This window comes from Camelina sativa, chromosome 5, assembly GCF_030686135.1.
Source record: "Camelina sativa cultivar CO46 ecotype springtype chromosome 5, ASM3068613v1".
Taxonomy (NCBI): domain Eukaryota; kingdom Viridiplantae; phylum Streptophyta; class Magnoliopsida; order Brassicales; family Brassicaceae; genus Camelina; species Camelina sativa.
Window position 1 is genome coordinate 3,621,771 of NC_141884.1, and position 23,074 is coordinate 3,644,844.

Genomic DNA, 23,074 nt, shown 5'->3' on the forward strand with positions numbered 1-23,074 from the left:
AATGAATTTGTTCATATCATAAAGTCATCAACTTTAAAAACATGTTGCTCTTTGAGAATTAGGAGAATGTTTCTGGATATTGTTGAAGATGGAAGATACTGAAGTAACTGATGGTGATTATATGTATACAAAACACCACTGAACCCCGGTGCTTAAATACATCTGATTACAGCTCGATCGTGTTCATTAACTAGTAAACAGCCTACTTTCAATATCATATATGGAGAAAGCAACAGACAAAACAGTAGAAGACATATGGGATCTATCTTATATAAGATGAGTCGAGCTCTCTCAATCTGCATCCCCAAGACCATCACTTCCATCGCCTCTCTTTGTGATTTCCGTGAACTGAGAGTTTGGTTTCTTCTTCTGGGATGATGCCACCTCTGCGTTTCTCCTCAGAACTGCTCCAGGTGACGGATACGGTCGTTGTTGAAACAGAGGACCCTGAAACACATATCCATTTCACCAAGTTAGGAGGAACTAGATTTTTGTCACCATGTAGTTAGTGGGGTCAGTAGTCCAGAGTCTCAATTGGCCTTACCGTGGCAGTTGTATCAGCAGCTCGCGGTTGTACTCCTTTCAGTCCAACAACCCTGCAAGATGCGAAGGATCAGATCAACTTGATGTTATGTGATTCCTATGGAGTATAATATGCTTGGTTTGACATTTGGTATGTAACATATGATAGCATGTTAGAAATATCAACGATGATATAGGTCATGGCGATTTACAAAGTGGTTAAATTGGGTGTTATGGACATTACCAGCCACCCCGCGGAGCATCTGAGTAAGAGCTTGGGTCCATTGGATCCACCTCATCATCATCGGCATGAGCACGTTTTTTGCCTAATCCCTTTTTCATAGGAGGTTTTGAACTGGACCTGTTTCAATTATTTCCATTTTTTTGCGTCATTTGTAAGTTGAAAATTACAAGAGTAAGTAAAATGGAAACCTCCTAGTTCGCTACTACATGTAATGTGTTCCATCCTTATTTTCATGTTGAAAATTTGGTAGACTCTCTAACAGAGATTCTGTCCTTCCGAAAAGAGAAAAGAGAAAAGAGAAATGAGAGAATGTTATATCCAAATGAGTGAGTAGTCTAAATATTTGCTAACAGATATGTGGAGGAGGACAAGAGTCAAACACTCGTTCTCTAATGAACAAGAGTCAAATCTCGTTCTGTAATGAGACACTCAGTTTCTAAGAGATATGAAAGGATCTTTATCCTCGTACAAGATTCTGAGAGCTTACCTCTGATTCGGATTCTTTTGGGCAGAATCTCCTGCATTTGTGAAATTGTTTAAACTTGCTGGCAAGTACTGACGTTCTGGGAGATTCAAAACTCTGCATTACATATAATATGAGTCCTCGTGAGCAAAGGCAGAGAGAGAGGCATAAGCCTCAAATCGAGCAGTCTCTATGCAGCAATTTAACTCAAAAAGCATAGCAAGAAAACGAAAGGGTTCCTACCTGGTACAGTGGATACAGTGACCCCATCTCTGGACAAGGCCCACTCCCCATCCCCCACATCCATAGCATCTTGGCAGCTGATCTGGATGATGCTCGCCCTTCCCACTAACAGTACTTTGCGTGACAGCGTTGTTAGAGTTTGTGGAAGCAGGCTTCTGTAAAGAACTTGGAGGTTCCCACTGCGACACATGTGTCCTTGTATTGTAGTAATACTTATGGCCTGTGCATAAGGAATCAAAAGGTCTAAAGCTCAGGGATGCAACCAAAGCGGATCAAAAGATTAAGCAAGCATTGCGAGTACTGTGTACAGTACAACAGAAATCAGAAGACACTGGTCAATAAGAGAGCACAAACTTCCAGCAGAAATAAACAAGGATTTCCTCATTCCCATTTTCTAACATGTGATGATCTAGGTTCTTTCGATGGTGATAAACACATTAAACTTTTATAATAGCCGACATGCATATTTTAGCAAAGAGATAGTCATAATGATGACTATATGTGTAGTAAATAGCATACCAGAGGTTTCATCAAGTGTTTCAATCCAATCTTCTTTAGGAGGCAAAGATGGCGTGGTGGAAGATAACTCAACAGGCCTTTCCCATTGGCATGTTCCGGTATGTTGGTTATAGTAATATGTAGCACCACTTGCAGGATCTTTAGCATCTACCTGAATAAAACAGAACAAGTTTAAGTGGCTTAACAGTTAACACTAATAAGCACATCATACCATAAGTGGCCATCTTTAAGCATTAAGACATAATATTGAACGCATTTGAAGAATTTCAAAACAGTTTCCCAGCATGCAGCATTTGATTGTGTAGCAAATGAATAACCGAAGAAAAAAGAAGTTAAGTTTGTCTCATTCATACCCATCCTAATGGTAAGGTGCTTGCATTTGTCGGAAAAGGTAAGTTCGTCTGTCTATTCCAACTAACCGCTGATGCCTGGAAAAGTAAAGAATCACAAGCAAACAAATACGTCAATAGGTCAACAATGATAATAACATAAACTGAAACAAAAGGGGTTGAACTGAATCATGGTCAAGTCATAGCAAACATATGCGGCTAAAGATAAAAGTGTGAGAGAGATGGATAATTACATCTTGCGTGTTGGATGTAGCAGCCCCTGTACCTTCTCTGAGAATTCCCCTAGCCTTCAATTTTTGTTTGAGATATTCAGGCAAATTGTTTGAAGAAGCATCCGTAGTAGGTTCAGGCTTCCCACTGAAGTCAGAGTGACCCGCGTACGCAGCTCCACCTGGTATACCATAACCGTTTCCCACATCCACATTACCTAGTATATATAGATAGATCAAAGCCGTTAATTGGACAGGTTTAGTGAATTTTTCAAAAAAATGCATGAGAGAGCTCATGAGCTATATGAATAACCTTCTCCGCATGTACTCACACTCCCACCACGCTTTGCCGCTGTTTCTGCTCTATGATTTGCAGTTAACTTTAGCAAATGTTCCTACATAGTAACAAATATGTATAAAAAAAACTTCATGTCATGAATGATTAAGACTTATTAAGCCATTAGCCGCTTGAGGATAAAAAAAAAACAAACCTTTAGAGCATTAGGGTCAGTACGATCTTGAAGAATATCAGTGTTATGCTGAGAGTCACCAGCTACTGAAGTCCCAGCTTCTCTGAAAGTAGATGAAAATTTCAATTTTTAAACACAAATTTGCTATACAAACCAACTAAAAGACACGAAATTTACAATAGCCCATTAATAAGACAGCAAGATGCTCATTATACAGCACAAAGACAGAACCTTTGACCTTGTATAATCTTCTGCGTTTCAATTTCCTGAAAAAAATTCACAACAATGAACCAACTTAACCACCTTCACCCACGTCCTGGAATGAAAAATTTAGAAACTTTTAATCGAGGAAAGCACTATTATAATATGTACTTGTTCTCGGAGAAGAGCATTGCTTGTGGTTGCGGCAGATTCAATGTCTTGGTCGTAGGCAAGCGAGCTTCCATAACCATAATTAGTTGTCTGGTTATGAGCAGAAGAACCATTCTGATGATGATGTTGCAGCTCTTCTCCCATTATTCAGTTTTCAACCTTCAACCTTCCCAATCCAAAACCTTTAAGACACTGAGAGATTCAACGTAATTCACTTTTCCGATTACCAATCAAACCAGTACGAGCGATTGAGAGAGAGTCCGCAGAAAGAATCCGAACTGGCGAACCCTAGCTTTTATTTGGGCCCATATTTAAGCAATTAGGCCCATACACTACGGACCATATCTTAAAAAGGCCCATATATTAGATAACAAGAATCCGAGTATTGTAAACAACGAAAACAGGTTCACAAATGACAAATCGTATTTCCATATTTGATTGACTCATTCATATTAACACAAATCCAAATCTGAAATCTAGGTGTATAATTAATAACTAGCATAGAGATTTGAAGAAATGCGTCTAGAGATTTTGAAAATGAGAATTGCTCATCACCAAACTGCACAATCAGCAGAGACTGACCTGTGAAAGAGGCTGAAAGCCAAAGTATATGGACCACAATGCCATGAAAATATGGGATAGTTTAAGTTCATTATTTCCAATTAAAATTATCCTTTAGTAAGGTAACTAATGCATTCCTAAGTCAAATTTGTAAAACTTATCAAATTATTGCTCATATTATAAAAGGCTAATAAATTATAAACCGCACATAGCGCGGTAATATAATCCCCTAGTTATTATTAATAAGTTCAAATCCTAAATCGATTTTTAAAACACGTGTAAATGGTTATATGCAAACCCGTTTTCTTGCCCGATTAAGTATCCGAATCTTCAATTTCGGGTAATTTTTTTTTTAATGACCAGACCCGAAGATAGAACCTATTGGGTTACTCTCTGTTTCTGGGCCTCCGTTGCAAATCAATTATTACATATGATGCAATTATTACATCCCAGAACTAACAAGTTTCACTCGACGTTATCTTGTTTTGCAGCCTCATGATATCAAATCCTTTATTGACAAAGTAATCCAGATTGGATCTATTTGAAGATATTCTTCATATGAATCATTGCAACTTGCAAGTATAATATTGTCTGAATATTTTTGATATCTGAATTTTGGATAAACCCCACTAATTTTTTTTTTTTTTTTGAGAATCTAGGGAAAACACTCCTATCCAAATTCAAACCGGTTTTATAACAAAGAAAAAATTAATCATTGGAAAAATATTCACTCGATCGGTCTTTTTTGTTCTTCTTGGTCTTGGGTTAACCTTTTTCTCGGTTGCTACAAATAATAATAACACTATAAGCAAGTTTTGCTGTCACAAAAATTCAACATTTTACGAATTCTACCTGATAAATAAAAATATCTCACACGTTGAACCAAAAAAAAGATAGGTCCGTACGAGTAAACTGTGACACGTATCCCTATCTATCTCCGCTCAACGCGGTTTCATCATCGCTTCTCTCTCTATCAGTTGACGCCGTCCTTATAAAACACTTCACCCTCCCTCGGCCCCATTCTCATCTCTCTCTCTCTAACTTCACCTGTTTCTAGAAACCTTTTGAGACCGTTCTTCCACTTCATCACTCTTCTTCAGCGGTACTATATACAGATATATATGGTGAGGGTTAGTTGAATATGAGATAGTATAAAACAAAATTATGAGGTGGGGGTTAGTTGGTGCCTGGTGGTATTGGAAACTGAAGCTAAAGTTCTTTGTGCGCATTAGTGTAAAAATTAAGAGTCTTCTCACCGTTGAAATTAGAGAAAAACTAGTATATCACAAGATATTTCAACGAAGCAGGGTAAATATCTTGTCAGCATCTTCTTTATATAAATAAGACAATCAAATACGTTACCACCACGATCAAATATGTCTGGCCGAAATTCAAGCTAGTTTTTGATATATACTCCAGTGTCTGGAGTATTTCTTTGAATTATAGATATGTGCACATCTCCTTTATAAGAAATTGAAGTCTTTGAAAAGTCGCTAACAATGACCCACACAAACCCATCAAGCTCACAGAATAAGAAGCTTAAAAATCAAAGTCAAAGTAGTAACTTTGAGTCCTCTCTTTCACCCTTCATCCTTATGTGTCTTTGATTTCTCGATTGATTCCATTGCCTCTTCAAATGATTTCTGAAAATATGTGGATTGTCCATTTATTAGCTGTGGTGATAATCCAGATTAAGCATGTAAACAGAGAGAAATTCACATGCCCTCGTTTTTCTCACTAATGGAAAATTGGAAACCAACCATCAATGCCTCAATTTACTCTCCCATTCTAAAAATCCAGCACATGTGGGATTTCCTAAGTTCTCTGACAAAGATGCATTTTCTCTAGTCCTATTGACGTGAGAATGTTTTCACCATTGCTTGTAAATTAACATTTTGCAACTATGTCTTGAAAACCCTAAGACAGAAAATGTTCTCATAAACGGTTCAATATGTTCGAAATAGCATATATAGGTTACAATCTAACTCTCAGTACACGACCCTGCAACACCAAGCATATTAATCAATGGTTTGAACAAATTCTCCCTTTTTACGCTTCTAAAGCTATCTAGTGTGCTACAAGTAGGAAAACTAGTTTTTGGTCAACATTAATTCTTGGATTTCATTCTAGTTACAGCTATGGCCACAAGAACTTCAATCTAATGAATATGGGAATTATTCATACACTAAGATGCATCCAACAGCAGGAATAAAAAAACCAGTTGAATATTGCATAGACACCAACGCATGTAAATCACAGGACAAAAATGGCAAGAATGCAAGATTATCAAAACAGTCAATAGCTTAAGGCGAGCATCGATGGATAAATAAAGTAAGGTACTCACCCCAGAGTTACGCATTTTCCATAGTGTTTCTCCGCTTGTATCGATTGCAGTAAATGCAAAGTACATACCACTGGAAAACAAAAGATAAGAGACCACTTGAGTGAGTAAGGATACTACAACATAAAAGCAAAAACCACAGCTTAGAAAGATGATTACACAATAACCATGAAAATTCCATAGATAATCAAATCCTTCACAAGGAATTTGCCAATTACAGCAAATACTCAGATACCAAATCAACCAAAAGACCAAGTAATGAAGTTGTCGCATTACCCAGCTAATGCGAGATTAAGTAGAAACGCGCGAGTAGTCAAGTACCGAAACGTCAAATCAAACCCGCTCCTGAAACTAGAAGACTGACGACTCTTCCCAGAGTAACCATAACCGTAGCCATACGCTTTACCACCACGATTCCCATACGGATTACTACTATACGAACCGCTGCTAGTACGGCGAAAGAAATCGGAATCGCTAACAGCGTTATAAGAAGCGCGTTTCAGATCGTCGTTCAAAACTTCGTAGGCCTCCGAGACAAGCTTAAACCGCACGGTGGCGTTTCTCCTAACGTGATCCGGAGACTGCGCGTGCTTATCCGGATGATACTTAATCGCTAATCTCCGAAACGCATCCTTAACTTCCTTCTTAGTCGCGTTTCTCGTAACGCCTAGAACTTGGTAATGATTCACCATCGGAAAAAATTTAAAAACCTAAATCGGAATCGCAAACGCCTGAAATTGAGATCCGAGATTGCTCCTGCGTGTAGCTATGCATATAGAAAGATTGATTAATGCGAATTTGAGCTCGTCTGGGTAACATTTGAAGATGAAATCGGAATCGTAATGAATTTTAGAGAAAGAAGAAGAAGAAGACTTCGTGGCGCTTCAATGGCCGCTTCCTCACCCACAATTAAATTATGTTTTTAAAATATTATTGGGCCGAGGCCCAATTTTAGTTTTCCTTGAGACCCAATAATATGTACTAGTAATAATTTTTTCATTTTTGGACAAATAATAAATAATTAATTGTATTTTCAATTTGATTTTAGATTTTGTTTAAATTGCAAAAGCTATTGCTCAAGCTTAATCAAATCAACATCGACATAATAGTAAAGTTTTTATTTATTTCGTTCTGGATTTGATGTAAAAGACATTCATGTTATTTTTGAAACAAGATAGCAAAAACATTTTATTCTGGAATATGACAACAACATTGATCAGGAGTAGGACAAGTGCCATAAGAATAACCATTGCGGAAACAATAAATAGTGCAGCCGCGTACTGATCCAGAATGACATAATGTTGGTTCTTGAAAGCATTGACGATTCTTTATTCCATAACCTATTTATTTTATCAAATAAAAACATCATTAATCCAATATGTGCATTCATTTGAAACAAAACAAAATTTTGTTCACAATTGAAAAAAAAAAATGAGGATATTAGAGTAAACAAATACCTGGACCACTAGCCGTTGTCATACGGCAATGAGCAGAAGATATGATGAAGAAGATGGTGAAAACAAATGCAATTAAATGTTTCATGGTGATAGCCATTTCTCTGCTCTCTTAGCTCTTTTTTGTTGTTGTTCTTCTTCTTTGTTTAGACTGATTATATATATAGTCAGATAACCTATCCTCTTATATAAATCATTCATATGATTATGATATATTTACATATCTTGTAGATATCCTCTTATAGAGTATACACCAAGGAAGATCAATGAAGTATCTATTGCTCCATGTGTATCATATATTAAGAACTTATTACAGGATCATATATTAGGTTTGCAAGTAGATATGGTCTTGTAATATTAAGGGGTAAGTTCTCTATCGTAAGAGGTATTTTTCTTGGTCAAAGTTTGAAAAAGAACATAATCTTTCTATTTAAACACATATTGACCAAAAGATTGTAAATTTTAATGGATGTAATTCGTAATCGATTAGTAACCCATTCGCCCTCCCAAAAAAAGATATTGTTATAACATTTTTAGTGTGATTTTTGAAATAAATTTTGCAAACTTTAATGGTTGTAACTTGTAACTCGAAAAAAAAAAACAGTTGTTGAACTACAGTGAAAGAGATAAGTGATATACAATGAATGAGATAAGTGTCAATTAATGATTTTGGTTGTATGTGGGGTGGAGATAGTAGCCATTTCCCTCTATTTCTCAAAAATATATTGTTATACATGTTTAAATAATGTGATTTTGATATATCATTTGCAAATTCCATTAGTTATAAATCTGAAAAAAATAATCGATTATTTTCTCTCCATTTAACAAAGAAGGTGGTTATAGTTTTTCATGTAATTTTTAAATCAAACATTAGATCATTCTGTACCCAAAGCTAAAAATAAACTGATGTAAATCTTCACCATTTAATTAATTATCTTCAATAAAATTGTTAAAATAGAACATATTTACCAATATGGCTGCGTATAGCTATAGCACATGAAACGTATTGGACTAAATTCCTACGTATTTTACACTAGGTTGAGTCTTGTGCGTTGCACGAGATTATTATATTAATTTGTTTTTTGGTTAAAAGTCATTAAGAATAAATTATTTTTTTTTAAAAAATTTCGAGAGACTTTACAATTTGAAGATCATACCAATAAAGTTTATTTGTATCGAGAAATTTTATTTTTTTTGGTTAAAAGTTATTAGGGTTTTGGAATTGTTTTATTTGTATTCATTAACTATATAGTTAATGTTAAATGATCAATTTATCCTTTTTCTAAATTATGAACAATTTAAAAAACCTTTTTAAAATTTTAAATTATTATATTATTTATGTTTTTATTGAATTTTAAATAGTATTATAGTTTATACTATTTGTATTATATAATTAGGACATATTATTTTGTGATTGCAAAATAGAGTGTTGATATTTTGAGTTCCTCGTAGATCTTGAAGACAAGTTGAACATTATCCTTCTTCATATTGGGTGGCTTGCCTTTGTGTTATTTCTAGGTCTTAAATTACTGCTTCCACATCAAGTGTTCTTGTTGCATTGGATTGTGGTATTCGTTTTCAAAGAAGATGTTGCGTGGTTGTGGGTTAGCTGGTCCAAATGATAGGATAAATGCGTGTATAAAATCTGTCAAATTATTCATGAAAGGTAATACAAAAAATGGTTATGTTTATGAAATGTGGATTGTTGGAATATGAGATTGTGTAGCTGATGTTGTTTTTTTTTTTTTGATATTTGAGCTTTATATTAAAGTGTGAGTTTAGAAGAGTTTAGACATTACTATATTTTATGGAAATCTTTGGTAATTTAGTTTGGAGATAAGAATAAGGTAGGACTTCAATTAAGCATAGATGCCATTAGAGAAAAATTTTTAATTTTAAAATCTAAGATAGTTGTATGTAAGTTGTAATAGGTTGATTATGAAAATGTTTGTTTTAGGGACAATAGAGATGTATCTTCAAAAAAAAATGTAAGATAGTTATCATATAGTATCTAAAGTTAAAATTTAGAATTAAGCTTTTCTAATAATATTAAATTTTTTTTTTTTTTTGACACATACAACAATAACAACCAACCAAGAAAAACACAAAAAATGTATAATATGTAAGAAAGAGTGAAAGAGAATGAGAAAATGAGTATTCATAGGATGGGAAGTCATGGGAGTTACAATTTAGAAACACAAAGTATGGGAGTTAATTGTAATTTATTATTTGTTGAAAAAAATTGAATATAGAAATAAAGTTAATGCAAATTTATTTTATTTCAGTTTTAATATTAAAGTGTGAGTTAAATGTATATGATAAAATGTGTTTTATTTATTGTTTAATTTGAAATAATTTTATCAACTAACTAACTCCGAATCAACCTCCAGCTTAAGCCGTGTTATTCTCTATTCCCAAGCAAAATGGAGACCGTAATACACTCCCTAGGCGCAGAACAAATTCCTATGTTCAAAGCAAAACCTCTGCACCATTGCCCCATCCTATCTTGCAGTACTCCTCCAGCTGTGACCAGACCCGAATTCCCATGTGAAGCCCCGTCAGTGTTCGGCTTCACCCATCCATCACCCGGAGGTTTCCAACAGATCATTCATTCCAGTTGTTTACCCCGCGGTTTCCTACCTGAGCGGTCTTATAAGCAGATTCCACTTCTTTTGCCATACTTGTAACAAACTTCACTTTGTCCCTGTACTTGCTCACTTCGCCAAAAACATGCAAACATCTCTACTTAATAATATTTAATTTGTTTTTTTTAACACAAACAACAATAACCAACCAACCAACCAACAAAAAATCGCAAAATATGTATAATAGCTAAGAGAAGTGAAAAAGAATGAGAGAATGAAAAATGAGTATTTATGGAATGGGAAGTGATGAGAGTTACAGTTTTAAAACTAAAAAGTATGAGAGTTAATTCTAATTTATTGTTTGTTGAATAAAATTGAGTGGAGAAATAAAGTTAATGAAAATTTATTTTATTTCAGTTTTAATATTAAAGGGTGAGTTAAATGTATATGATTAAATGTGTTTAATTTATGGTTTAATTGGAAATAATTTTATCAATTTTATATAAAAGTGTGAGTTAAATTTATATGATTGAATGTATTTTATTTGTGGTTGCATTAGAAATAGTTTTTTAGTTTCATATGACAAAATGTGTTTTATTTATGGTTTAATTGGAAATATTTTATATCTTATTTCAATTGTAATACTAAAGTATGAGTTAAATGTATATGATTAAATGTGTTTTATTTATTGTTTTGATTGAACCGTTTTAGCTTTATATTAAAGGGTGAGTTAAATTTAAATGATTGAATGTGTTTTATTTGTGGTTTAATTGGAAATGTTTTTTTCAGTTTTATATTAAATTTTGAGTTAAATATATAAGATAAAATGTGTTTTACTTATGGTTTAATTGAATTTTCTTTTAAGGTTTCTATTAAAGTTTTAATTTTAAAGTGTATAATTAAATGTTTTATTTTTGGATTAATTAAAAATATATTTTTTTAGTTTTACATTTAAAGTGTGAGTTATTTGATTTAATATGTTTTATTGGTAGTTTAGATAAATTTTTGGTGAATAAGTTTTTTGGACAAGTGTTAGTTTTACAGTAGCTGTGGAAGAAAGTTTTAGGAGGTATCTATATTAACATTTTTGAAGTACATTTTGTGTTATACCCTTTTAGTTTTATGTATTTAAAAAGTTATTTACAACATTAACCTCTAAATAGTTTACATTTCATTTCAACTAAAAAATAACAGCAATTAATATGGAAATAAAAACTTTCATATACTTAACTACACATTTTGTTGTGTTTTGAGATGTTCTACATCTGAATCATTCGCAAACAAAGAAAACAACAATTTGATTCCCATTTTGTTTTTCAAAACCTGTGAGATTTGATTATTAACGCAAGAGAAACTTCTATTGACATTTATTTAAATATTATAATTAACATATAAAAACTTAATAAAAATTTTAATTATTACGAATATGTAAAATTAAAAAATTCTAAAATACTATATAATGTGGTTATATAGTAGATGAGTTGTAAAAAAGACATGTTGGAATTAATAAAATATCATTAAATTTATGTTAACACGGGTTAAATCTTCATTTAATTATTTATCAACACTACTAATATTAGAATATTTGACATAAAATCAAGTTGATTTAACTAAGATTAACTAAAATGATTATTTAGGAAAATGTGACTTAATCACAGCGTATAAGTTACTGATTATGTATTTATATCCCTTATTTTTTGTTATAATAATTAAAAATCAAAATAGAATCTCAAATACTAAACAAAACAAACTAAATATAACAAACAAATGGTCTTGAAGTGTATTGCGGGTTAAAAAATAATATAAATATTTAGCCGCACAACAACCGGAAAATTTAGTTATTCCTCTATTTACAAAACATCCAATATTTAACAAATAGATACAACATAAAATATAAATTATATGTCCGCGGTGTACCGCGGGTTAAAATCTAGTCCTACTTTATTATATAAGAAAGTTTAATTTTAAAGTGTAAGATTAAATGACTTATTTGTGGATTAATTGAAAATATATTTTTTAGTTTTATGTTTAAAGTGTGAGTTATATGTATTTGATTACAATGTGTATTATTGGTAGTTTAATTAAAATTTTGGTGAATAAGTTTTTTTGGACAGGTGTCAGTTTTATAGTTGCCATATGTCAAGCTGTGAAAGAATGGAGATGTCGAAATTCCCTTCAACTCGGCTGATTCAAAATCTCGCAGAATTGAACAGATAAGAGGGAAGAGGTGGGAAAGAGAGAGATGCGAGGAAGAGGAGAAGTTGGAAGTCATAGATTTCGTCGGTTTTTCTTCGTGAAGTCGACAAAATTCTGTGGCCCATTAATGATTTACATATCAATTGGCTTAAACATGAGATAAAACATTATTAAACAAAAAAACAGAGAATTCAAAAGTGCCACGTGGCAGATAGATAGAGCTTCTTAAAGGTGTAACCCTACTTTATTATATTAGATAATTTAGATTCATTAAGTTGTAAATCGGCTTTGTTTTACATTTTGTTCAAATTGCAGAAGCTATTGCTCAAGTCTAATCAAATTAAATTTCATTTAGTGATGGTTCTTTATTTTACTCTATATTTTATGTATAGATAATCAAAACATTTCCAAAATATTGATGTTATTTTTCTAGCAAATACCAAGACATTTAATTAAATTAATTTATTTTGTTCTTTTTTATTGTAAATCAAATCATACAACAACATGCATCAGGATGGGTAACACACAAGCCAGAAGCATAATCATGATCTCTACAAAAAGATATACAGTCGCCTTCTCCACCACGACATAAGAATTCTTCTGTCTTGAAGCATTGTCTATCTTGCTGCTTTATTCCATAACCTATTAATTTTGTTTTAAATAAAAGAAACATTGACCCAATACATACATTAATTGAAAAAAAAAATTGTTCATAATAATGAAGTGAGGATATAAGAGTGAACCAATATACCTGGATAAATAGCAGTTTCCATACGACAATTAACAGATGATATGATGAAGAGGACAGTGAAAACAAATGAAATTAAAATTTTCTTGCTGATAGCCATTTTTGCAATAATCTCTTTAACTTTTTTTCTTGTTTTTCTTCTTCTTGGGTTAGACTGATTAGCTAATATGTATATATAGTGGCAGAAACTATTGGAGTAGAAAGATCGAGGAAATATCAATTTGATTAATTACTGACCCATGTGTATCACGAAAAATCTCTATGATTGGGATGATTAGGAACGTCTTTATGTTGTATATAGTATAGAATCATTTTAGTTTTGGCAAGTATATATATATATATGATCTTCTAACATGGAAGGACACATAAATTCTACTCCAATTCTCCTTAATTCAATGAGTTTCCTGGTCTGAGAGTAAAACAGAGGTAAGATGTGTGAATGTGAACACATTTGGTCGGAGAGGAGAGATGTGGATGCTTGTTGCTCTTGCAATGACATGCCGACCATAATGTTCAACCCAAGGAATTAGCTGCATATAGGGAAAGACAGTAACCAAACATGTAACCCATTGTCATTTTAAGGTTGTTAATAAGGTGCTCACTTTCCCTTATATAACTTCTTATGCAACATGAATCTAGAAAACATACATAGAAGCAAACCATGCACGTAAATTAGTCTGGGAAAACATGGTCCTAACATCTTTACTGTTCGGCCTCTGTTTTCGATCCTTCAAAGTAACTTCTATTTCATAAAGTTTGTTTATAATTTTGCTATAGAACTTTTTTTATAGATAGATATAATCATAATATATAAAATAATGATATTATATTTCAAGGAAATGAATACATTTGGTTATATATGTGTAGTTTTTTTTTTTCATTTCGGACCCCTGCTTGGAGGGAATGGAATACTACAACAACATGCATCAGTAACACACAAGCCATAATAATAACCATGATCTCGACAAAAGAGAATGCATTTGGGCCTCCCTCCAGTACGACATTGATATGTTCCATAGAAGCATTGTATATCCTGCTGATTTATTCCATAACCTATTAACAAAACAAAAAAAATAAACAATATGTACATTTATTAAAATGGAGGAAATCATATCCATAATTGTACAATGTTGTATTAAAATAAACTAGTGCCTGGAGTACTAGCCGTTGTCGTACGACAATTAACAGAAGATAGGATGAAGAAGGCACTGAAAGCAAATGCGACTAAAATTTTCATAGTGGTACTGATACCCATTTTTATGATTTTTCTTTTTTGATTTTTTTTTCTTTTTAATATGATTGTATTGGTTTAGACTGACTATATATACTAACACAAACATACAAAAAAAAGGTACTTTTCCTAGTCAAAGTTGGAAAAATAACATAGCCTTTCAATATATTTACTTGTAGATTAATTGAAGTCAAAAGAAAATTACTTGTTGACAAAACAGAAATACATATATAATGATTTTTTTACCTAATTACATTTGAACATTAGTAAGCTGGTAATTATGCAGTCAAATATGTAATTAGGTTTCCCTATATTAGTTAAAAGTTTGAAATATAATTTGCTCCACTTTATAAAAAAATGTTGATGAAGAGTTATTTTTTGTTTCAGCAAGAATGTTATTATTTATTTTTAATGTGATTTTTCAAATCAAAAATTTAAATTTATTTTTTAGTATTTAATTTTTTATCCAAAGCTAATAACCAAATTAATTTTAAGATATACATGTCAGTTTCGCTACTTTTGCTCAACTCTCGGCTCTCAATATATAATTGTGTCAGCTAAGTCTTATAAAACACACGTGACGCACCACGCACACAGGGAATGATAAGTTAGAGTTGTTTGATTGTTGAAACAGAAAAATGGCGCGTGCGGGAGAAGTAATGAAAAATTAGGGTTTTGGAGGGTTGCGAGAAATAAGGAGAAAAATTGCTGTGATGGCGAGATTTGCTATGTTAAGGATGTTCCAGAGAAGAGAATGGATGTTCGTGTTGACGAACTTCCAATGGCCGAGGAAACAAAGCTTTAAGGGGAAGAGAGAGAAACAACTCTTTTGACACAAACCTTAATTAGCAAGAAAACAGAGAGAGAAAGAGAGCGGAGGAGGCCAGAGAGAGAGAGTTTGCGTGGAGGAGGAAGAAAGAAAGAAGCCAAAATCCCAGGCGGCAGCGATTTGAAATCTCAGGTTTCGTTCGCTGGCCGCAACAACGACGACACGCTAAGCAGACAATATGGAGATTACGTTTTTTGGTCGTTTCGTCGTTGATTCTGAGGCTTGAGGATTAAGAAGAAGAAGAAGAAGAAGAAGATATTGGTGATATGGGGAGGAAGAAAAGTTGTCATGTTCATAGTGCTCCTTCCGACGATGAAACCATGTATTCTCATGATCATAAACCCAAGAGGATCTACCAACTCTGGCCGGGTAACAATGTAAGCCCATTTTTAATACTTTCTCACGATATATGTATATTTGAAAACAAACAAAAGGGTTTTTACGTCCTGCCACAACATATATCATGATTTGATACTAAACCCCTGATTTGTTAATATCAGAACCAGCTTGATGACTTGTCTTGTTTCTTGTTTTAGAAATTTTATTGCGGAGGGAGACTAGTCTTTGGTCCAGATGCATCTTCGCTCCTTCTGACCACAGTTATGATTGGAGGTCCTGCTCTCACTTTCTGCATCCGAATGGCTTTCATGATCGGGAAACGCTATCCCTTGTTCCACTCTCTTATACTGTTGGGTGCACTGTTGCTCACAGTCTTGGTATAACCATATTATAAAATGTTTCTTTCTTTGTGAGCTATGTTGCCCTTTCTGTATATTTCATGTATCTTCTTTACAGGTTTTCACATTTCTCTTCTTAACATCCTCGAGAGACCCCGGGATTATCCCTAGAAACAAAGAAGCACCTGAAGCAGAAGGGTTTGATATGATCACTCAATCCTCAGAGTGGGTAAACAACAAACTTGGTAATACAAAGATACCTCGAACCAAGGATATACTGGTGAATGGCTACACTGTCAAAGTTAAGTTTTGTGATACGTGTTTGCTTTACCGTCCTCCTCGTGCCTCTCACTGTTCCATCTGTAACAACTGTGTCCAAAGATTTGATCACCATTGTCCATGGGTTGGCCAATGCATCGCTTTAGTAAGTCTTCTAAATTAACAACCTTTCCTTTTGAATCTCCTGAAACAAAAAGTGTAAGTTAGGATCTTTGATTTATAAACGCCGGTCTTTGCAGCGAAACTATCCGTACTTCATCTGTTTCATATCAACTTCAACACTCCTCTGCTTGTACGTCTTTGTCTTCTCATGGATCAGTATGCTTGAGTTACACGGCAAAATGTTGTTAGTGGTCATCGCAAACGACCTCGTCTTTGTTGTCCTCATCCTCTACTGCTTCGTCGTTGTCTGGTTTGTCGGCGGACTCACAGTATTCCACCTCTACCTCATCTGCACTAATCAGGCAAGATCCTTAACCTTACTCTAGTCTTGCTGCTCTGTTTGGTGTTCTGTTTTTGCAAATTTGTTTGTTTAGTTCGCTTGTAATTTTGACTCCTTTATTACTATTTTGCAGACAACTTATGAGAATTTCCGGTACCGATATGACAAGAAAGAAAACCCTTACGGAAAGGGTCTCTTCAAGAACCTGTATGAGTTGTTCTTTGCCAGAATCCCACCTCCTATGATCAACTTCAGAGACTGGACTCCAGAGGAAACTGACGTAGAGGTTGGATCCATTGCATCTGAGCTAGACCGAACCTTTGGACCCCGAGGAGATAAATATGATATGGAAATGGAAATAGGCGGTTGCAAAAACAGCAAGGGCGGTGGTTTGCTCCTCCAGACACTGGAGTATGACAACAGAAACATCGAAGAAACTGTCAAGAAGAAAGGTTTAGGTGAAGGAACCATTGAGACCAACACCGTGTTTCCCATCCCAGGGATTGAAGAGCCCGCGTATATAACAAGAAACTCGAGTGTTGATGTGAGATCGAGGTAGGACAACAACAACAAAAAAAAGAATCCATGGATCACAGAACATAGATCTTTTGCAGAATCTTTGCGCCTGTGAAAAAAGCTTGATTACTTGTGTAAACTATACTCTCTTTATTTCTAAAGCCATACGCTTTTTGTCTTCAACGAGTAAAATTCAGAGATAAAAAAAAGGGTGCAGGAGTAGTCATTGCAGCGCTAGTTTCTTGCATCGCAGGTTTTTATTCAAAACAGTTTCTTTCTTGATTCTCCTTTGGTTTCTTGAATACGTGAAAATAATATAATGGAGACGAGACAGAACCAATGTTGGATTCAGGTTAAGAAACACACAGAAAATGGAAGAAGTAAAGAACTCGTAAACTTAAACACAAGTCAAAATGGGAACAAAAAAGCTCTCACCTTTACAATAAATAAATAGAGAATCACTCTCAAGATAATAATAATAATGAAGAAAAGGAACAGACCATTAATAGCCAAGGGAGATGCAGAATCTAATCCATTTCAAAGATCATGTACAAGAACAGAGAACAAAGGTCCCAAACTTTTCAGACTTGGCAAAACCGAAGGATACGTCTCATCGTGAGGCTTCCAGTCTCGGACAGGTTAAGCAGAGAGAGGGAGAGAGAGAGAGCACCTGAAAGAATGTTCAAAAGGAATCAAATCTTTATATATAAGGACCTTCATTATCTGGTATGGCGAACCCCCATTTTGTTTCTTGGATAAGAGCTTAGCCTGAAGTTTCAATTTCTTTCCCATGATCTTCTGAAAGATTCCTCTTTAATCTTCTTAACCAAATGTCGTAATCTAATGGATATGGTGTCCCACATAAACTGTCAACGTAGTCTGAAAACGCTTTTAAAATGGTTGAGACATCGCCTAGCTTCTGTTGAATCAATCTTTTTGACCAAGAGGTCTCTCTCCATTGAAGAGCTCCTTCAACTGAATCCAATTCAGGGAAGTCTCCAGAACAGAAATAAAGCATGTAAATCAAGCTCTCTGCATCTGAGGCAGCACATAGTTTCCCTTCCTGAAGCGCATAAGTCGAGGAGAAATGAAGATTCATCGCTGGTCGATCTCTATCCTCAAGCACAGCGTGACCCCAACCAATAAGTACAAAGTAAGGATGTCTTACACCCGAAGTGACATAAACTACATTTTCTGGTCGGATATCACCGTGTCGGATCCCAACTGAAGAGGAGGAAGAAAGTGCAGATAAGCAATCATGGCAACATCGAATAGCTTCTTCTTGACCAAACCGTCCCTCGTTTACTAAGTCAGCTACTGTCTCACCAACCGGAGTGGTCACAAGAATTGGAGTTCCACACCAAGGATGATCACATCGTCCACCTGAACTTGGTTTTTGACATTGCCCTGGGTGAAGTATCCGACCAGACCCATGGAGCTGCGGCAAGTATTTGCTAGACAGTCCTCTCTGTTTCATAATACTTAATATCTTAGTTTGTCTTTGGACCTGATACCACAAGTTCATATCTTCCCAAGCTGGTTCAAGCTGTGAAGGAGGAGAACCAACATACAAGAACACAGACTTCTCTGCATCGTCCACTGGTGATGCAATATGAAAGGGTAGCGTACCATTAGTCAATATTTCGTCAATCTGATAGCCTTTTTGAAAATTCGAATCCTCCAACCACAGAACCGATCCAACTTCCAGTTTCATAGACGGTTCAGGCTCAATTTTGGCTGACTCTTCTTGGACTTCAACAATCTCAGGAGACATGGTACTTTGCTGGAACCTAAACGTACCGTTTTCATTGAGACTAGTATCCCCCAACTGCCTCTCTTGTCGTCTTGAGTGAAGGCGAGAACTATGGTCAGCAGCTAAGTCTTCAATAGAATGCCTCGGTGGACCAAAGTACTGCATTATACTGTGGTAAGTAGCAAAGACTACTTGTAAAGCACCAATGTCACCCCAGTTAGCATTCCCAAGCTTGTTCCAAATCCTGTCAACTGGCGACACAGCTATCTTCGAATGCTTCATTATCCAGTCTGCTGCACACTCATAAACATTGTTCAAGTCAAAATCCAATTTATTCACATCCCCTTCGACTTTAACAACACCTCCAAACTGAGAATCAACGAGAAGAACAAAGACACAGTTCGAGCTTTGAGAAAAATCCAAACGGCTCACACTCCTTGCAATGAGTATACGAAGAGCATAGAAAAGAGCCTCGCCTAAGACATGTAAAGAAGGAGGACGATCACTGTCCTGAGCAAAGCTTCCAATATCAGGCCTTAGCAGAGCAAGCTCAAGAATATGATCCCATTTCCCATGTGGATGCCGAGGGTTCTTAAGCAAAACACCAGTCCCAGAAAGACCATCAAGCTTCCCAATCCCTAAAGCTCTCTCAGCCTGATAAAACTTAAGATTCTGATTATACAAACAACCAACAGAGAAAGGAACAGGCTCGTCCTGACTCCAAAACGCTTCCCACAAGCTTTTCACAGTAGCGTGTAAAAAATCCTCTATAGCTAAATAAGCCTTAGCTTCAACAGCTGTAGATGTGGAAGCGTAAACAGCGTTAGGCATTCTTGTAAGCTGCTGAAAAGAAATGCCTTCTAATGCGTAATCAAACTTTTGTAGCTCAACAAGCTCAAAAGGAACATCAAAGACAGGTCCTCCATTGCTACTCTTTGAGTTGTTGTCTAACGTTAAATCAAACCAATCTTGGAGCTTTTCAGCGAAATGTTCGCTGTCTGTAAATCTTGTAAGGAAGTCTCTGCGGGTACGAGATCGGCTTGAGACACTTGAACGCTTTGTTGTTGTACCAGACCCGATTGATTCTAGGTCTGGTGATTTACCTGTATAACAAATTTGGATAACTTTAAATCGATCTGTTTGCATAAAAAAACGTTACTAATTCTAGAGAAGAAAACCTAATTTGGGGTATCGAATTCAGATTTAGGGCAGAAGAGACAAATTCTCGTGAAGATAATGCTGATTCCGAATATGAATTGTTACTACTAGTGTGCTAGAATCAAATTCGAGAGAAGCAAATTCAAGTCGGGATAAAATCTAGGGTTTTTTTTCTCAGACTGACGGAGAAAAAAAAAAAATCTGAAAGAAAGAGCGAATGATAAAACAGAAGGTACGAACGAACCTTCCATTACAGAGGTAATGATACTCAAGGCTTCTTCTTCTTTCTTCAGCTCTGTCTCAGCTCTGTCTCTGGGTAAGCTTCGTCGTCGCGTTTTCTTTCTATGATTCTCTTCTCTTCTCTTCTAAGACAGATGAGTCCAACTCGCTGACCTGTGTTCTTACCTTTTTCCTTTTTTATTTTTTTAATTATTTTTCTAAAAAAAATTCTTCGGTAGTTTATGTTTTTTTTTTATTACAAGACAGGTCAAAAGTATAAACACTACCAATTTATTTATTAACCAATTTAAAATATTAATAGGGGGGACTAAGAAAGACTGCGGTCTTCTTACTATTCAGAATTATATTCTCCAATGTATACTAATGAAATTAGCCATTAATAGAGCTTTCAACTACAAGCAGGATCTGAAACGACGTCGATTTTTTAATTGTAGGACAAAATTGGAACCGTGACATTATTACTACAGATTAAATATATTTACTTCGTGCTAGATTTTCTTTGTAATAGAACGTTAGTACCAAAAGATTCATTTGATAAAAAAATAAATAAATAAAAAGAGGAATTCATATGATAAAAATTGAAATAAATGTTAATTAATAAATGAGAATCCAAATTTGAGATACAGTGGTTAGATTTTAGACAATCTGCGTTTACTCTGGGCCCAGATCTTACCCAATGACGGCCCACCTTATGTCCATAGTGTTTCTTAATTGTATTGAATCATATTTGTGCAGCTTCTCTTTTTACTTGTCTTGTCCCCACACAAGAGATGATTGATAAAATATCTCGGGGGTCATATTTATTGGGTGAGCAAATAGATGATATGCCATTTAAAGGTTTGTTTGGAAACATATGAATGATAATTTTCTTCATGGAACATCAACAACAACAATGGATTATTAATGAGACTTAACTACACAACAGTGAAACTGCAAAATAAAATATATTGTTGCCACTGCTCTAGAAGAAAATGTCTTCCTCTGAGCCCTTTACAAATAAATATTTTTTAAAAAATATATATATATATATATATATATCATTTTTAGAATTTTGTTTTAAGTATTTTTTTGGTCAAAGGAAATTTCAATGTTAGCCTTATATATATATATGTGTTTCGTGGAATGCTAATCCAAGGTGACCAAAGGAAAGGAATATATTGGATTACTATGGCGTCGTCGGGTCTAGCCTTAATTCCAAATATAGGTTCGTCTCAACTTAACAATAACCTAATATGGAGTTTTCAACCTTAGCGTGTTATTATCATCCTATGTGATTGAATGGTAGGTATTAGTCAATCGAAATTACACATCTACTCGATGATGGCAAAATAATAGTGTACGTATAGTAATATAATAAAACATGGGCATCACATGGTTCACGAATTATCTTATTCTTTCCATCAATATAAAAGATAAAAGATTCCCTGCTTTAAATCATTCTGCTTTCCGAAATGTAGTTTCCAGAATTAAAAAAAGGTTTTAAGTTATTGTTTTGTAAAGCTAACATTATTATTTCAAAAGGATCTATTGCATAAACCCCCTCTTTTGTGCTTTCCTGGCCTTAAGTAAGGTTCGCTTTAAAAAGTCCAAAATATTTTGGTGCAAAAGAAATCAAGGGGACAATTCTTGTCCGGTTTCACTTCTTGTCTTGGTGACTTCGGAAGAAGATTCCTTATCTCATTTTGTCTATAGTCTAAAATAATAGGAAAGATGGTGCTGAGAGGTTGGCCACTAGACACTTCTTAATATTTAGGTTAGAAAACCAAGTTATTTTTAAATATTCTTATTAGGTCAATTAGTTAATATGTCGACAAGTTTAGTTGGCTTGTTGAATAGTGATTAGCCGCTGATCAGCGACCATTATATCATCATGCTCGATCCTGTGTTCTAAATTAACTTTCACTGAAAAATAATGTATAATTGATGCTCTATTCATTCATCATTTGGGAGAAAAGTTGAGAGAAATCCTAATCAGATATATATGGTTTATGTGCACGCACCTACATGGCTACATACGTACAATTGGAACCAAATCTTTCACAAGAATCAATTTAACTAATAAAGACAATTCCACTTTCTCATTCCGAATAGATCATATATATATAAACTAGAGCTATCAGATTTAGCATCCTTATTTCACATCACACGCCAAACCTAAAATCGGAATATAAATCTTTTCACACTACTCTACTACATATAGTTTAAACCTAAAAAGCTCGCTGATTTATTTGTTAATGCAGCACAAGTCCCACTCTCAACCCATGCTTTGTATTATAATATGTGTATACTAATTTTTTTGTACAACTCGTTGATATATACCAGTACAATAAAATTTCCATGTATCTCTACATTTAACTGTAACTTATTTTAAGTAATGGTTTTTGCACATGTATTTAGAAAGATAAAAACAACATAATTACCTAAAGTATTTAACAAAAGAAAACAAAATAATCTTATAAAATGTTTGATTTATTTTGAATAATGTTTTGGATACAAAAAATGTTTTTGGATACAAATATTTTGAATAAAATATTTTAAATAATGTTTTGAATACAAATATGCACTGTTATATACTAGGGCTAGTACTTCACAATCAGAGAAAAAAACAAAAAGTTAATTTAAAAAATAATATAACACGCATGGTTTACAGACAACTAAACCCACTAACTAAA

At 34.3% G+C, this 23,074-nt stretch overlaps 4 protein-coding genes and 2 long non-coding RNA genes across 6 annotated transcripts; 1 reads left to right on the forward strand and 5 right to left on the reverse strand.

Moving 5' to 3' along the window:
* Positions 1-58: 58 nt before the first annotated feature.
* Positions 59-3,851, reverse strand: LOC104785291 (uncharacterized). Its single transcript, XM_010510473.3, has 12 exons — positions 3,393-3,851; positions 3,252-3,286; positions 3,042-3,123; positions 2,864-2,945; positions 2,575-2,768; positions 2,345-2,419; positions 1,992-2,142; positions 1,473-1,692; positions 1,254-1,346; positions 767-883; positions 545-596; positions 59-447 (listed from the first exon to the last, which is right to left on the reverse strand). The coding sequence occupies exons 1-12, from the start codon at positions 3,534-3,536 to the stop codon at positions 292-294; spliced, it is 1,401 nt and encodes a 466-aa protein (XP_010508775.2). The 5' UTR covers positions 3,537-3,851; the 3' UTR covers positions 59-291.
* Positions 3,852-5,353: 1,502 nt separating this feature from the next.
* Positions 5,354-7,241, reverse strand: LOC104785293 (chaperone protein dnaJ 72). Its single transcript, XM_010510476.2, has 3 exons — positions 6,571-7,241; positions 6,298-6,367; positions 5,354-5,596 (listed from the first exon to the last, which is right to left on the reverse strand). Exons 1-3 carry the CDS (start codon positions 6,984-6,986, stop codon positions 5,534-5,536), a joined length of 549 nt encoding a protein of 182 aa, XP_010508778.1. The 5' UTR covers positions 6,987-7,241; the 3' UTR covers positions 5,354-5,533.
* Positions 7,242-12,976: 5,735 nt separating this feature from the next.
* On the reverse strand, positions 12,977-13,423 carry LOC147943244 (uncharacterized). Its single transcript, XR_015598156.1, has 2 exons — positions 13,281-13,423; positions 12,977-13,171 (listed from the first exon to the last, which is right to left on the reverse strand). It is a non-coding gene; the product is annotated as an uncharacterized LOC147943244 (long non-coding RNA).
* Positions 13,424-14,081: 658 nt separating this feature from the next.
* On the reverse strand, positions 14,082-14,574 carry LOC147943245 (uncharacterized). Its single transcript, XR_015558474.1, has 2 exons — positions 14,430-14,574; positions 14,082-14,330 (listed from the first exon to the last, which is right to left on the reverse strand). It is a non-coding gene; the product is annotated as an uncharacterized LOC147943245 (long non-coding RNA).
* Positions 14,575-15,264: 690 nt separating this feature from the next.
* On the forward strand, positions 15,265-17,460 carry LOC104785295 (putative protein S-acyltransferase 2). The gene is made up of 5 exons (XM_010510479.2): positions 15,265-15,714; positions 15,874-16,053; positions 16,133-16,438; positions 16,533-16,757; positions 16,869-17,460. The coding sequence occupies exons 1-5, from the start codon at positions 15,604-15,606 to the stop codon at positions 17,292-17,294; spliced, it is 1,248 nt and encodes a 415-aa protein (XP_010508781.1). The 5' UTR covers positions 15,265-15,603; the 3' UTR covers positions 17,295-17,460.
* A 163-nt stretch (positions 17,461-17,623) lies between these two features.
* LOC104785296 (uncharacterized) lies at positions 17,624-20,646 on the reverse strand. Its single transcript, XM_010510480.2, has 2 exons — positions 20,407-20,646; positions 17,624-20,107 (listed from the first exon to the last, which is right to left on the reverse strand). The coding sequence occupies exons 1-2, from the start codon at positions 20,411-20,413 to the stop codon at positions 18,015-18,017; spliced, it is 2,100 nt and encodes a 699-aa protein (XP_010508782.1). The 5' UTR covers positions 20,414-20,646; the 3' UTR covers positions 17,624-18,014.
* Positions 20,647-23,074: the final 2,428 nt, after the last annotated feature.